Here is a 13,585-nt window from a genome sequence, read left to right as displayed (position 1 = left end):
ATTCCCATGAAGGGTTTCAGTGTTGACTCAGAGGGAAGAATGCCATCTAGTGAATTACTAAGACAACACTGGCACATCCCACCTATATTTACCTGGCCTCAATACGCAGAGGAAGGACTCCTTCACCTCCTTATTGATGTGAAGATTATCAGGAGAGAGAGGAGATAAAGCAGGAGGAGAAAACAGGGAAAAACTAAATATTTAAAAATAAGTCATTTATAGCTGTAGCTACTGGCAACTGGTGGATCTAGCCAAACTAAAAATAAATTCTACATTTTAACAAAACCAGTGATGTTATCAACTTCTTTACAGTTGACAATCATTGCCTGTGGGAGGAAAGAGCCCTTTAGAGGTGAGCCTGCCAGCTGCTCAGCTCTATACATGGGTATGCTCATCCTTCCAAACACAAGAGGCCAAGAACAGGTCCCAGCATTGCCCACGCTCATGGACAACCTTAGCTGCTACCCCAACACTCCTCGTGCTGGACACCTCTGACCGCCCACACCCCACTCCAGTAAAAACCCCAGCAGAGGAGTCACCACAGCATTCACAACTCAACATCACCAAATATAGACCCTGTTCCACTTAAATCAAGGGATGCTTGAGGCTGATGCAAGTCCTAAACCATTTATTTTAAAAGCTACTTGAACCTTTAATTTAAAGGCTCAAATAATTCTCATCAACATTTCTCCCTCTTCTTCACACAACAGAAAAAAAGGTATCAATACAAAAGTACAGCAATTTGCAACCGACTATATTAAAATAACATACTTAAGCTGAATATAGTTTAATTAAGGCTTACTCTGGTGCACTCCAATATTAATTAATAGTTTACTTGGAAAGTCCCACCATATGGTGCTGTAGCAGATGTTAATCATGTAAGCCAAACACTTTGAAATTACTGTTCTAGCCACTTCATCTGAGGTACCAAGTGCCCTAAATTTCTACTTAAAGGATAAGCTGGAAATGCCAAACATCCTACAAGATGACATCCACAGCGATTTTCTTCAAGATAATATTATCTGGCAGATAAGTAGCACAAAATGGGGTAGATTTTTAAGCCTCCAGTACTATAAAATCATTGGCTACAGACAATGCTGGACTCTTTGCATAAGAAAAATGCCTGCATTGCAAACCTTGAGGAAAAATCTATTTTGTCTCCCAGATATCTGCTAAACCCGCTACACAGGGAGAGCAAAAATGTGTACACAAGAGGATGTGCACTAAGCATTCCAGATCTTGGCTGCTCCAGACTCATGGATCTGTGTCTTCCAGTCCTTCATCCTTCAAGTGCAAGAAAGGAACATCATGAGGAGCAGTAGATGCTTGCTCTTGGACAGTTGGCTATTTTGAATTGAAGAGGAACTGCCCTGCTAGGCCTGTCTCATAACAGGAAATTGGCAATGCTCTGAGCAGATTTGTGTGGCAGTAGATTTCTTATAATATGAGCCTAATACTGGGCCCCCAAAATTTTTCTTCTGAAAAAATACAGTTAATCTCCATCTCCTCACTTCATCTTTCTAGAGAAAGCAAATGCATTTGAAAAGCTGGAAGAGACCAATGAAGAAAATCTGACCTTTCAGAATTTCCCAACACAGTGTTTCCAGACAGGATTTCTTAACAAGGTATTTGGGAACTTACGCTTCAGCATTTGTCTTGGTAACTATTCAGCTTCTGAACTGAAGGTTTAAAGTATTCATTAAGAAAATAATTTAAGCAGTAAGTGTGAAAGCACAGTTTTGCTTTATTTGGATCTATAAATCTAAAGTTGTTATCCTGATGAAAGTAAGTGCTTGCTACAGGTGATCCTACCCGCAGTTATGTTTTAATGATGACATTGTAACTTCTTGGGAAAAAAAAAACAGTTACACAGAGTGGAAGCCTTGAAGAATTAGTTATTTCTCCTTGTTGCTTTGAATACGAGCCTATACAGGGAGAAATTTCTCAGGAAATAGCTTCTCCTTATTCCTCTAGAAAATGGTAACAAATATTACTACTTGACTCTGGGAAATACAGCACAATCAAAAGCTACAACAACTTAACTGAGATTAAATGGTTATCTACACTTTTGCAGATCAGAAAGGCTAGACCATTTTTCAGTTTGGGGTTTAGAAGATAAAACTGCCTGGGTTATTACTGTTAGAGTGCCTTAAGACAACTACTTGCAAAGATTCTAAAAATACATCTGTATATACTTTTCAATCCTCTCATCTGAAAAGTGATCTGGTTTATATTGCTGCCTTGCAAAATTTTTGACACCCATTAACCAGAAAAGGCATTTGTCAATTCCTTGGTTTAATACTGCATTGTGCAAATAAATCTGAAAAAGATCAAAATACAGAGCTTTACCGAACTGTTGCAAAAAACCACTTGAGAAAACATATTGTGAGGCCGTATTTAAACTAACAGATGTTTCAGAAATAGAACAATATGTTCAAACAAAATAAAGGTGTAAATGGGCAGTGCTAAAAGAGCTTCACAACTAAGCACATCAATTTCAGTAGCAACTGAAATGACCTCATCTAGGAAAGCTCCCTCCTAAAAAGATCACAAATTTAGAAATGAATTCTGATGTTATGCTTAAAATTTGGCTGCATGAATTATTTGCAGAGTGGCTGCTTATGTAACATTGCCTTTGCTATGGCAACACCCGGCTGTTAGGCTTTGACACATCCCAGTTGCAATTGCAGTTTCATTTTCTGCTGATAAACAATGGCAGGAGAGGTTTTCTAATCACAAACAAAGATGCTCTAAAACATTTCATCATGATTGATGTGGCGGCCATTGATACTGCTAAAACTCCTAATGTCAGAAGGGCAAGCAAAAATTGAGAGATCCACAGGAAAAATAAACAAACTAGAGAGAGAGATATCTTCCAGCACTGCTTTCAATACAGTTTTAAGGCTGGAGTCTTATAAACTAAAGTTTGGAATAGTGCAGTTTGAGTCTTGACTACCTGTCCTTGTATAAACTCCCTTCTCCAAAAAGTCCCCCACTTTGTCTGACTAAAATTCTTGTTACTTTCTTACAGAGTAACTATCCATAAATTAAAGAGGTTATGTGTTCATCAAAATTAGACTCCAGCTACGGCATTATTTAATATTTTTCTACAGCCTTTTTTGCTAGGCGTTACAGTAAAAGCCATAAATCCATTTAATGGCATCACTTCAAAGCTAATGGAGTACACATACCCTCCGAAACTGTAAAATTTTAGTTTGCTTTACACTGGACAAAGAAAATAGTGGTTTAATGCTGACAAATTGTAAAATGCCCGATCTATTCCACATATGGTACTTAGCAATGACTATTAAGTTGATGACTATTCTGACACTCATCAGTCACCTACACACACTTGACAAGGAATCGAAGTTTCAGAATCCAAGTGTTTTTCATACTCTCATCCAGCTTTTTTTTTTTTTCCCTGAGACAACTCAGTCTTTTCCATATTATTTCCAATAGTCACAATTTTTAAGGGCCCTGCCAAAATCAATGTGAAGGGAAGTAGCATAAGAGAGAAGCTTTAACTTAATAGACCACTAGAAGAAAAACTAGAAGTTATGGACAAAATTGAAAGCCCTAAATAAGGCACATACATTTGTGGAATCACACCTCCTCTTTAACATAAAGTAGGTGCTCACATGCCTTTTAACACTGTAGTCCATCCTACCCTCCAGAAAAAGCTCCCCCCTAAACCCAGTCCATGTCAGTCTTTAGAGAAAACCATGGCCAAAAATGAGGTTGGTCTGATAGTGATCCTGAATGCAGGATTCACCCTTAATTCTTTAAAGACCTGGGATTTGCAAGATCCGAATGCTGTGAGAGTATTTGTGACCTCACTGATGAGCTTCCCTGTTGCTAACTGAAGCTTCAGGAACTGCAGCAGAACCCCGGTATGCCAAAGCAGTCCTAGGGCTCCGCACATGCACGAACAGGAGTAGGAGGATCCCCATGGCAATACTTTTTTTAAATCATCATTAAGTACTGTCGTATTTAGTGTCAGAGCATTCCCACAAACTGTTGCATTTTCCTGATGAATAACATATAATTCCCACTACACCAAGTGGAGCGCAGTTGTTGGCAGCCTGTGATGACGCTGCAAACACACGTGCCACTGAAAATGGACCTGAACTTCAGCACACAAACACCAGACAGAAACAGCTCTCAAACCCATGCAGTCATACAGATGGGGAACTTTTGCACTCTGCTTTCACTTTGCTAGCACATTCATATTTCTGCTTCTCTCCCCCTAGTCCTTCTAAATATTTGCATCCTTCTAAACCCTGGTAGGGTAGACTTTTATAGAAGTTAAAAGCCCCTACTCCTTAGCATTAGAAGCCTTTAAAGGCAACCCCATGCCTCAGATGTCAGCTTCTTGAGTATGACTATCATTACAACAGTTTAGGCTGTACAAGCTTCATATAAGCCCTATGAGATGTCATTCAGCAAGCAAAAAAATAAATATTTAAGCTTTGTTAGATAAAGTAATATAGAATTTTGTTCAGGTGGACTGCCTTTTGTAACAGTTTCTGCCAATGAGAGATTGGTACTGAATTAAAATTTGAATATTGTTAAAAGCAGCCAGCCCTCATCAAAATACAGTAATCATCAATAACCTCAGACCAAAGAAGTTAGATTAGAAGACTCAGTTAAAAACATCCTAATGTCTGGTAAGTAACTGAGTGTCTTTAAGTATTCTCAGAAATCTAAAATACATCTGGCATGTTCCCCTCCTGAGTGAGTGAAAGAAAGCCATGACGTTTGACGACGCCTTTGCCACGTGTCAACGTCCTGAGACTCAGGAGTGGAATCCACACATGTCCTCCAGAGGGGAGGCAGAGGAGGTGGCTGACACACTTTCATCTCACTGATCCATCCAGGACTTTTAAAATTAGTACTAGATATATGAAAAGCACAATAATACATGGTTTAAATCAATTTAAATACTCATTTTATCCTCCATGTACAATATGCCATCCTGTGGGAGAGATGAGCTAATCCATCTACGCTTTTTCCAGCTCTATGACAGTTGCTCTTCTGGGTTCACTTCAAACCCTGGAAAACTCAGATGCTGACAGAGGCTCTCCTCACTTTGTCCCTTTCACTTACAAAGTTTTAACTGGTACTTTGGTCCAGAACTTCTTGTTGTACACATTTTCACAGTCAAAATTTAGGTCAGTTACATATTTGTATAACCAATTCCAGGTACAACTCTGTAACTCAGCAGCACTGGCATTAGCCCATTACAAGGATCCACAATGTGTCTGTCAAGGAATTAAAAACTGACAAGATACTGGAGAAACTGCATTTATTCCATGAATACCCAGTCTTGAGGTTGTTCCCTATACAGACATCCAGCCCAGGGATTGGCACTTTCGTCTAACCCTTTTGAGTGGAAATACTTTCCCCATGTTCATTTCTCACATATTGTAATTTCAGGCCCAATGCTTTATCACTACTCTGAGCAAAATGCCACTGAGGTAATGGTTCTTTTGCCTAAATAAAGAATTCCAGATGAGGCCTTTTACTGCAAATGTTCAGGTCATACCAACAAGACCATCACAAAAACACTGAGAACAATAAAATCTAAAGTGTTTCATTTCCCCTTGCTTTCAGATAACTGTAAACAATGTTGACCAGTAGGATTTCCCTTTTTCAGGAAAGATTTTGCTTTGAACATCAAAATCTGTTTGGAGGAATTTTCTTTACAGAGCTGCTCTGAGCAGGCATATGACATAGAAAGGCACTTACTTCAAGGAAGAGGTTAAAACCAAGTTCAACATTTATAATTCTGTAAAATAACCCCCAGTAAGCCAGCAAAATATTCTCACATCTTGAAGTTTAATGTAATTTATGCAAGCCAGACTTGGCTGCTGCTAATACAGAGACCACTACTGCACTCCTTCCAAAGTTTTCATGACAGACACGTTCATGTTTTATTCATCAAACTTGTCTTGGGTATCCCTTAAAACACAAATAAGCTATTTGGGGGACTTTCAGAAACACAATTTGCTGGAAACAAAGCACTTAAAGCATGAGAAGAACATTTTTTTCATATGGATTTCAATACCAATGTTTGCAATACCACACATTATGAGTAAGGAAAACAAAGTTGTCGCAGCAAAGACCGCTTGCCCTTATCCACTACCACCCTTCCCACAAACTCAGCAAGGTGTGACCCATCAGGCAGGAGCAAACCTGCCCCCAGCTACTGGCCATACTCGTTTCCAGGCTCAACTTTCGAAACTAGAGTGGCTCCCTGAGTGCTTTTCCTCCAAGACTGCTGGTCACAGGCAGGTGCTTTATCTCCTTGCACCACCGAAGTGAAAGTGTCCGTGCTGCACAGAATACAAAGCGAAGAAATAGAAGCATGAAGCAACATATATGTGTTCTCTCCTTAAAAATGAAAGTCCTCCAGAGAAACAATCCAACATTCAGGCCAGAAAAAACAGGTTAAACACTAAAAAGCAAGCTTCATATTACAAAGTGGGCACGACTGCAATAACTGCCTTTTTTTTTTGTAAAGTTTACATGATTATTTCTAAAAGATTTGCAGCTCTAGTGTTAGTCAGGTTTCGAACTACAAACCCTTATCCAGCAGCACAATTTCTAATGCTACCATTTAGCCTGTTCTTTTCAAATTACTGATTTTATAATAACATAATACAAAAGCAGAGTATGCAATGCACTTCACCTGTCATTTATGAAAAGTAGTTGATGTATTACATTTTTTAGGTGTTTTAAAAATGCATTATCTGCAAATTCATTGTTTTTATGCATTCCCCAAATTATGGGGAAGGCATCTCAGACACTGATTAGAAAAGAAGTCCTACATAATCTTTTTATTTTGAAGTAAAAATGTTGGAATCTAAAATTGCTGTAAAAAACACTTCGAAGTTGAAAATGGTTTGCTCTTAATACTGATCATCTGTAGCTTCTTTAAGTTTTTAATTAGTATTTATTAATTTCTCAGGATATGAAGTATTACATCATTCTTTTCAATTGCTTTTCTACAGAGTGAGAATGCTTCCGAAAGTGCGAAACTATGTATGTTACTAAATGAAATTATAACTCGCCAGCTATAAATGCCAGGATTGAATAACTGAAAACATATGCTATATGCCTGAAATTTTAAGGATGATGAAACTGTCACATTGGTAGCACACAGCATGTTATAAAGAACTCCCACAATGTAGCAGTTGTTCAAAACTTGTACCCATCCGGTCATTCTATCTTTATAAAAAGATCTATAACACTAGATGGTGATTTATTCAAAACACAGCTGCAACCTAACTTAAAGGTAAAATGAAAACCCCCCACACACACACAAAAACTACACAACAAAATACCATTTCACATTACAGCACATCAGAATGGCATACACAGAGGATAAAAGAAAAGCGTTTCCAAAAGGTCCAAATTTTATTCCCATCAGAGTTTATTTGAGGGAAGGACAGGTGAGGGAGCGGGAGAAGCGAAGCAGCGGAACAACCACACTCAGCCCAGAGCCCAGGCTGCTCGCGCTCCCTTCAATCACGGATTTTGAAGCGTAGCCCCGGGGAAGGGGACGGCGACCGCCCGACGCGCGGAGCCCCCGGCCCGGCCGGAGAAGGCCCCCGCCCGGCACGGCGGCTCCCCGGCAGCGGGGGGAGCCCCGGCACCCCCGAGGGCACGGACCGACCCCCGGCCCCGCCGCCCGCGGAGCGCCCCGGCCCCTCTTCGCGGGGGAGGTCGCAGCCGCGTCTCCCCCAGCCGCGTCTCCCCCAGCCGTGCCTCCCCCAGCACCGGCGGGTGCCGCCCGTTCGGCTGAACTTTCATTCGCGAGGCGTTTCGCGCCGCACCCGCCGGGAGCAGCCGGACACGCTCCCCGCGTCCCTGGGCGGCTGGGGGCGGCTCCATGGCCACACCACGGTCGCCGCCCGGGAGCACCCCGGGCTCCCCCGGGCTCAGCCTCGCCTCCGCCTCCGGCCCCCTCCCCAGATCTATGGACAGCCGGGGACCGTCAGCCGCCGTCCCCGCTCTGAGCCCGGGGCAGGAGGGCAGCGCGGCCCCCGGCCCCAGCGACGCGGCCCCAACAGCCTCCCGCCTCCCCTTCCAACCCAGCCAAAGCGTGGGGGCACCGCCGCTGCCAGGAGGCGGGATCCCGGCGCGGGGGAAGCCGCGGAGCTCCCCGCACCTGCGGGGCGGGGGTGGGGGGTGATGGGAGAGGGCACCGCGCGGCCCCGGCACCGCTCCTCACCTTTCATCCAGTCGACGACCTGGCTCGGCGACCACTTACTGACGGGCTCCATGATGAGGGCCATGGGCGGCACGGGGGCGCGGGGCTCGGGCGGCCGCCGCTCTTCGGGCGAGGGGCGAGGCTGTGCGGGGCGGAGGGACCGCGCTGCCCGGAATCCCGGCGGCAGGAGGAGACAGCCGCTATATCCCCGCTTGCCTTCGCTCCGCTCGCTCGCTCGCCGCCTCTGTGCCTCTCTGGGGATTTCAGTTCATGTTGCCGGCTCGGCGGGGAGGGGGAGGAGGAGGAGGAGGGGGAGAAGGGGGCGGCACGCTCCGACGCCTCCCGCCCCCGCGAGCCCGCGGGCAGCGGCGGCGGCTCCGGGCCCCGCCGAGAGGTCGCTCCTTGGCGGCGGCGAGCGGGGACTGGCTGGACTCTGCCCGCTCTCGTGCTCAGCGGCTCCCGCGGCTCTCCGCGGCCGCGGCTGCCGCGCCGGTGTCTTTTTCTCCTGGCGGAAATGACGAGGCGGCTCCTGCCACCCTAAAATATCTCCAAGTGAAATGGGAAGCGACACCCGACAGCCGCCCGGGGCGGGGGGAGGGGAGGGAACCGGGATGACTCGCAAGGTGCCGCCGCCGGCGGGAGGGGGGTCTGGGGCGGCGGCAGCGCCGGGCACCTGCTCCCGGCGGGCCGGGCAGCGGGAGAGCGCAGCCAGCGGCACCGAGCTGGCGCTTGGAGTGTGGGTTTGTTGGATTTTATTTTCCCTGAATTAAGCATCGCTGCGTGGGCGGGAAAAGTAAATTTTCTCTCTCTCTCTCTCTTTCTTTTTTTTTTTTTTTTTTTTTTTTTTTTTTTTTTTTTTTTTTTTTTTTGAGAGAGTGAAGCCCTGCTGTAAAACGGCAGTGATGGACGGTGTCGCCGGGCGCCCGGAGGGAGCCGTGCCAGCAGCAGCGATGCGCTGGCGGCGTTTGTCCGCGGTGTGCGGGCAGCGGGGGCAGCCCCGGCAGGGAGGGAGAGGAGGGGAAAGGAGCTGCACCTTGTTGTTTGCCCGCCTCGCTCCGAGGGTGCGGTAACAGGGCAAACGGGAGCGAAGTCGGCCAGCAGAATGGGGGTCGGACCCTGGCGGCCGCAGCACGGAGGGAGCACCGCCGGTGCTCGTCTGCCCTCCCTGTCCTGCGGGTTGCACCAGGAACGTGTGGAGGCTGCAGGAGTGAAAATCCACCATCCCTTTAGCGGGTCATCGTTGCTGGAGCTGTTCATTTTCTCCTCATTCTGTCTCCCCAGGCTGCATCATCCTGGATGTTACCCCAAAAATGGCAATTCCCATGGGCCTTGTGGCACAATGTCTTTTGGTAGGAACCCCTCCCAAGTGCACGATTCCTCCTAGGATGGCTGTGGCACCCTTTTCCAGCACCCTTCCTAGGAGCCTCTGCTCTGAGTAAGTGGCATACCCCTCGGGAGCTCCAGGCAGAGGGTAGTGCTAAAGGTTATTTTCCTGCTGGTAAGTTGGCCATTGTACGACTTTGCCTGCATTTGCATTTGCCCTGCTTCTCCTGCCGAGGCTGAGGCAGTGGCCACCGAGATGTTCCCTCTGACAAGTGTTGGCCGCTGAACACCGACTGCTGATACTGACATTTAATATCTGTATGTGAGGAAAAAAGAGCCCTGAAGTGGTAATAGCAAAGGAGTCAGTTCCTTTGTGCTGTATAGGCAGTGCCAGAAGCTTTCCCACTTCGTTATGTGAGGCTGAAGCAGTAGTGATGAGGGGCAGTAAAGCGCCCATAAGGTTGGTAACACCTCTCCCTGGAGACCCAGGAAGAGTTTCCCCACCAGTGTTAGGTAGACTTGGCTCTCACTTTAGAGCTTGTGCTTATCTTTGAGAAGAATCTTCTTTTTACTGAGAACTGGGGCTTGCACACTGTAATTTTCCTCGAATTTAGCTCTAGATTCGTGTCTCCTGTGTCACATTGCTGCCAGCACACTGACGAGGCCGTCTGCTTCTAAAGAGGTTGTGTTACTTAAAGCCACAGAAACAATAAACTCACTTGCAAACTAAGGCTGACTTTTTTCCTTGTGAAAGGTTTAAAAGGTATGCAGGATCCTTATATACTGAGTTATTGTTGTTGAAAGAACATGTTGTAATTTTAATTAGAAACCAGTAGTTTGAAAGGTTTAAGAGTATAAATATGCAAGATCAGACTGAAGCCTGGCATGTAATTTATAACGTCATCATGTAATTCTCATTGGGCTGAGACGTTCTTTGTAGGTGCGGGCAGGGGAAGTAGGTTCTCAGTACATATGTACATATGTAGCCCTATAGTACATAATTATGCATGCCCTGGGTTTCCTATAGCTTGCCAGCATAATTTGTAGCTGCAGCAAGTTTTTCAGTAAAGCATGCGTGACCCAGGAGTGTCCCCATGGTCAGTCTCTATTACTTTTAAAACTCCTTTATGGAGGTTTTATCAAATTGTGGGGTGGTAAAAGGGAGTTCACTCTTCCACTTCAGTAAACAGATGAAGTGCTGAGCATGGAATCTAATTACCTTTATTGTTCTTCTCACAGAGTATAACCATGCCATAAATACTGGGGTAAATCCTGCTGTTTTACTTAGATCTTGTTTCAGTTTTACTGAAGATTGTTGGCTTGGCTATGGTAGAGAGGACTTGGCTCAGAAGTAATGATAAAATTATCCATCCATGGATAATTTAACTTGGTGACCTATTACAGCAATGAATTCTATAGTCAGGACATGTGCTACATAAAAGTATTTTTTTAATTTGCTCTAAATTTATTTCTGCCTAATTTTATTATTGTTCTCTCTTTCTAGGGTAAAAAGGAGAGCTGAATGACTTTTTATGCTGACCTTCTAAAACTAAAGTGTTTCAGCCAAAATGCCTTAACCAATGTCTTTTGGCTGTTTTCATCTTTCAGTTTAGTGGCCTTCATCTTGCTATCACACTTGTATGAGTCAGGCCTTTTACATAAAGCACATGGGATAGTCTCCTGCAGAGACACTGAACTACAGAATGATGTCTTAACTCATATTTTAGAATTATTCTGATCCATATAGTGCATAAAAATTAATATGTTTAAAAATATGTCTAAATATACATTTTCCTGTTAGAAAAGCATTTATTAGGTAGTAAATGTAAAAGAAGGTACACAATAAAACTCAATATTGCAAAAAAATAAAAAGAACATGAATAAGTTTAAAATTGAACTGTAAGTCTGAACTCAGAAGTATAAAACTACATGTATGCTTAGATATCTATTCTCTGAGCAGCCATGGATACCGATGGACAGCTTCAGCAGCTAAGTTTGAGCACACACAGCTCGTGGATCAGCACTTCAGACTACAAGCTCATAGAAGATACTGCTTTTCTGGCATGGTACATTATCAAAAAAACAACCTCCCTAGAGTTCAGCTGGAAATCATAGCTGCTACAGCAATACAGATTTGAAAATGATACCAGTAAATCGTTCAAGTCTGTCCAATAATGTACATTTTGTGCATGTTTAATCAATAGGACAACTGAAGTAGAGCGCTGCTCATCTTGAATAGTGCCAGCTAGATCCATGTTTTAACAATAGTACACTGAATAGTTACTTGTTTTATGTATATAAAGCCAGACTCTACAGTGGGTATCAGTGATGAGTTCTGAGGTTCCTCAGAAACTTCATGGACTTTTTGCTAGAGTGTCTAGAAAACATGCAAGATGCTCAGAAATTACAATTTGAAATCTTGCCCTGAAGTTCTCAAAAGATGTTGTTTCTGATGCTGGATATTAAAGCTGTTTCTTAGGTGGGAGATGAAAACAAGTGGAGACAAATTAACGGTAACTAAAGCTGAGGTCTAATAAAAACAGTTGGAGTAAAATTTTAAAAAGCAAAAGCAAGCAAAGTGGAAAAAAAGCTAATATTTTTCTCCACATTAATAAAGTTTATCTTTTGATAGCAAATAAATTCCTAATTTTTACAAATGAGGCTTTATTTGATAAGAATCAAACTTTTCCACTGGTACTAGCACATGCTGCAAATACCTCCTTTGATGCCATATCTGCATTCTAGAAAGTATTTTATTCCACATCTTGCAGCAAGGTGCTCTTCTCCTTAAAAGTTGGGCTGCTATCTGTTCTCTGTTCCCCAGAGCCTTTTTGCCTTCAGAGTGGTGCCTGAACTGGTGCCTCAGCAGGGTGAGGATTGCTGCCCCTGCCAGGGCTGGCATCTTCCAAGGGGAAGGGGGGAAGATGTTTAGGGGGAGGGAAATAACAAATAGCCTTGGTTCCAGGGGCCGTGGGCAAGAAAAGGAGGAAGAGAAAGGTTCATGATCAGAGGCACAGTGAGGTAGTGAGCCTCTGAGAAGAGTAGACATTGATAAGATAAAGTTTAGAGCAGCAAAGGCGTTTAGACGCACTTGAAGACCCAAGCTGAATTAGACTGGGGTCTAAATCTGAGCAGTTGTCCCTGGCAGTGGAGCATGGGGATGTGGGAAGGAATGCGGATGGGAAGGAGGCCCATCCCAGCTGAGAAAAGCAGGTGGCTCTCTTGTCTGTGCCTCTTGTCTGCCCCTGGCAGGTGGCCACTGCTTGCTCCATGGCCATGGGCATCCTCTGCCTCTACAGCAAAGGTGACAAAAAGACAATGAGTCTCCAATGATTTGGGGCCTACTTTGGGATCTTGCTGTTCCCTCATTTCTTACCACTCATCTTCTTCAACCTGCTTGAAAGCACAAGTCTTTTGAAGGTTTTCCAATTCAAATATCTTGGTCTTGAAGTATATGCCTTATGTCTCTGGTAGTTTAATTTGACATAAATGGTGGGGGGGGGGGGATGTTGTTGGGCAATTGATATCATTTTGTATAATCAGAAATAGAAATCATAATCCCCCAAAGATGTTTAATAATTTAAAGCATTCAGAACTCAATTAAGGCTATTAAGAGATTAAAAATTAGATTAAAGGTGGCTAAAGGGTAAAAATTCAAGGACTTCAAACACCTTTTGTAATACAAAGGCTCTTAAAAAATGAAAAGGCTGAGAATTTCCCCAGGAAATTCTTATAATTTTAATTAGGTTTCTTCATTTAAAATAAAAAAGAAACCACACAATCTGAGTCCCACTTCCTCTCTCAAGCAGTGGACGCAATTAATTGCCTGCTGAGACCTCCTCCTTTCCCAGGTTTGGGGGAACGTGCAAAGGTTTAATAGGTTTTGACTACCAGGAGGGACCACCCCAACCATCTGACATGTTCTCCTGTACTGATGCCTGCCAAAGAAATTCTCCCAAGCTTTCCTGTGGTGGTGGGAGTTATCTTTCCTCTGATCATGTTTTCTCTGGTCCAGACTGTATCCACTTCTCATTTCCTTCCATGTGG

At 44.0% G+C, this 13,585-nt stretch overlaps 1 protein-coding gene across 5 annotated transcripts in view; it reads right to left on the bottom strand.

Moving 5' to 3' along the window:
* The window catches only part of CNKSR2 (connector enhancer of kinase suppressor of Ras 2), a 205,411-nt gene extending 196,710 nt beyond the window's left edge, over positions 1-8,701 (bottom strand). For all 5 annotated transcript variants that reach the window (XM_041399957.1, XM_041399958.1, XM_041399955.1 and 2 more), the window contains exon 1: positions 8,237-8,701. In XM_041399957.1, coding sequence (XP_041255891.1) covers positions 8,237-8,300 — 64 coding nt within the window. In that variant the 5' untranslated portion in view covers positions 8,301-8,701. The remainder of the gene's footprint in view (positions 1-8,236) is intronic.
* Between the last annotated feature and the right edge of the window lie 4,884 nt (positions 8,702-13,585).

The sequence above is a fragment of the Onychostruthus taczanowskii genome, unplaced genomic scaffold, assembly GCF_017590055.1.
Source record: "Onychostruthus taczanowskii isolate IOZ18803 unplaced genomic scaffold, ASM1759005v1 scaffold17, whole genome shotgun sequence".
In the NCBI taxonomy this organism is placed as follows: Eukaryota; Metazoa; Chordata; class Aves; order Passeriformes; family Passeridae; genus Onychostruthus; species Onychostruthus taczanowskii.
The sequence above is the reverse complement of the archived record's forward strand: the minus strand, read 5'-3'. Positions and strand labels throughout refer to the sequence as shown.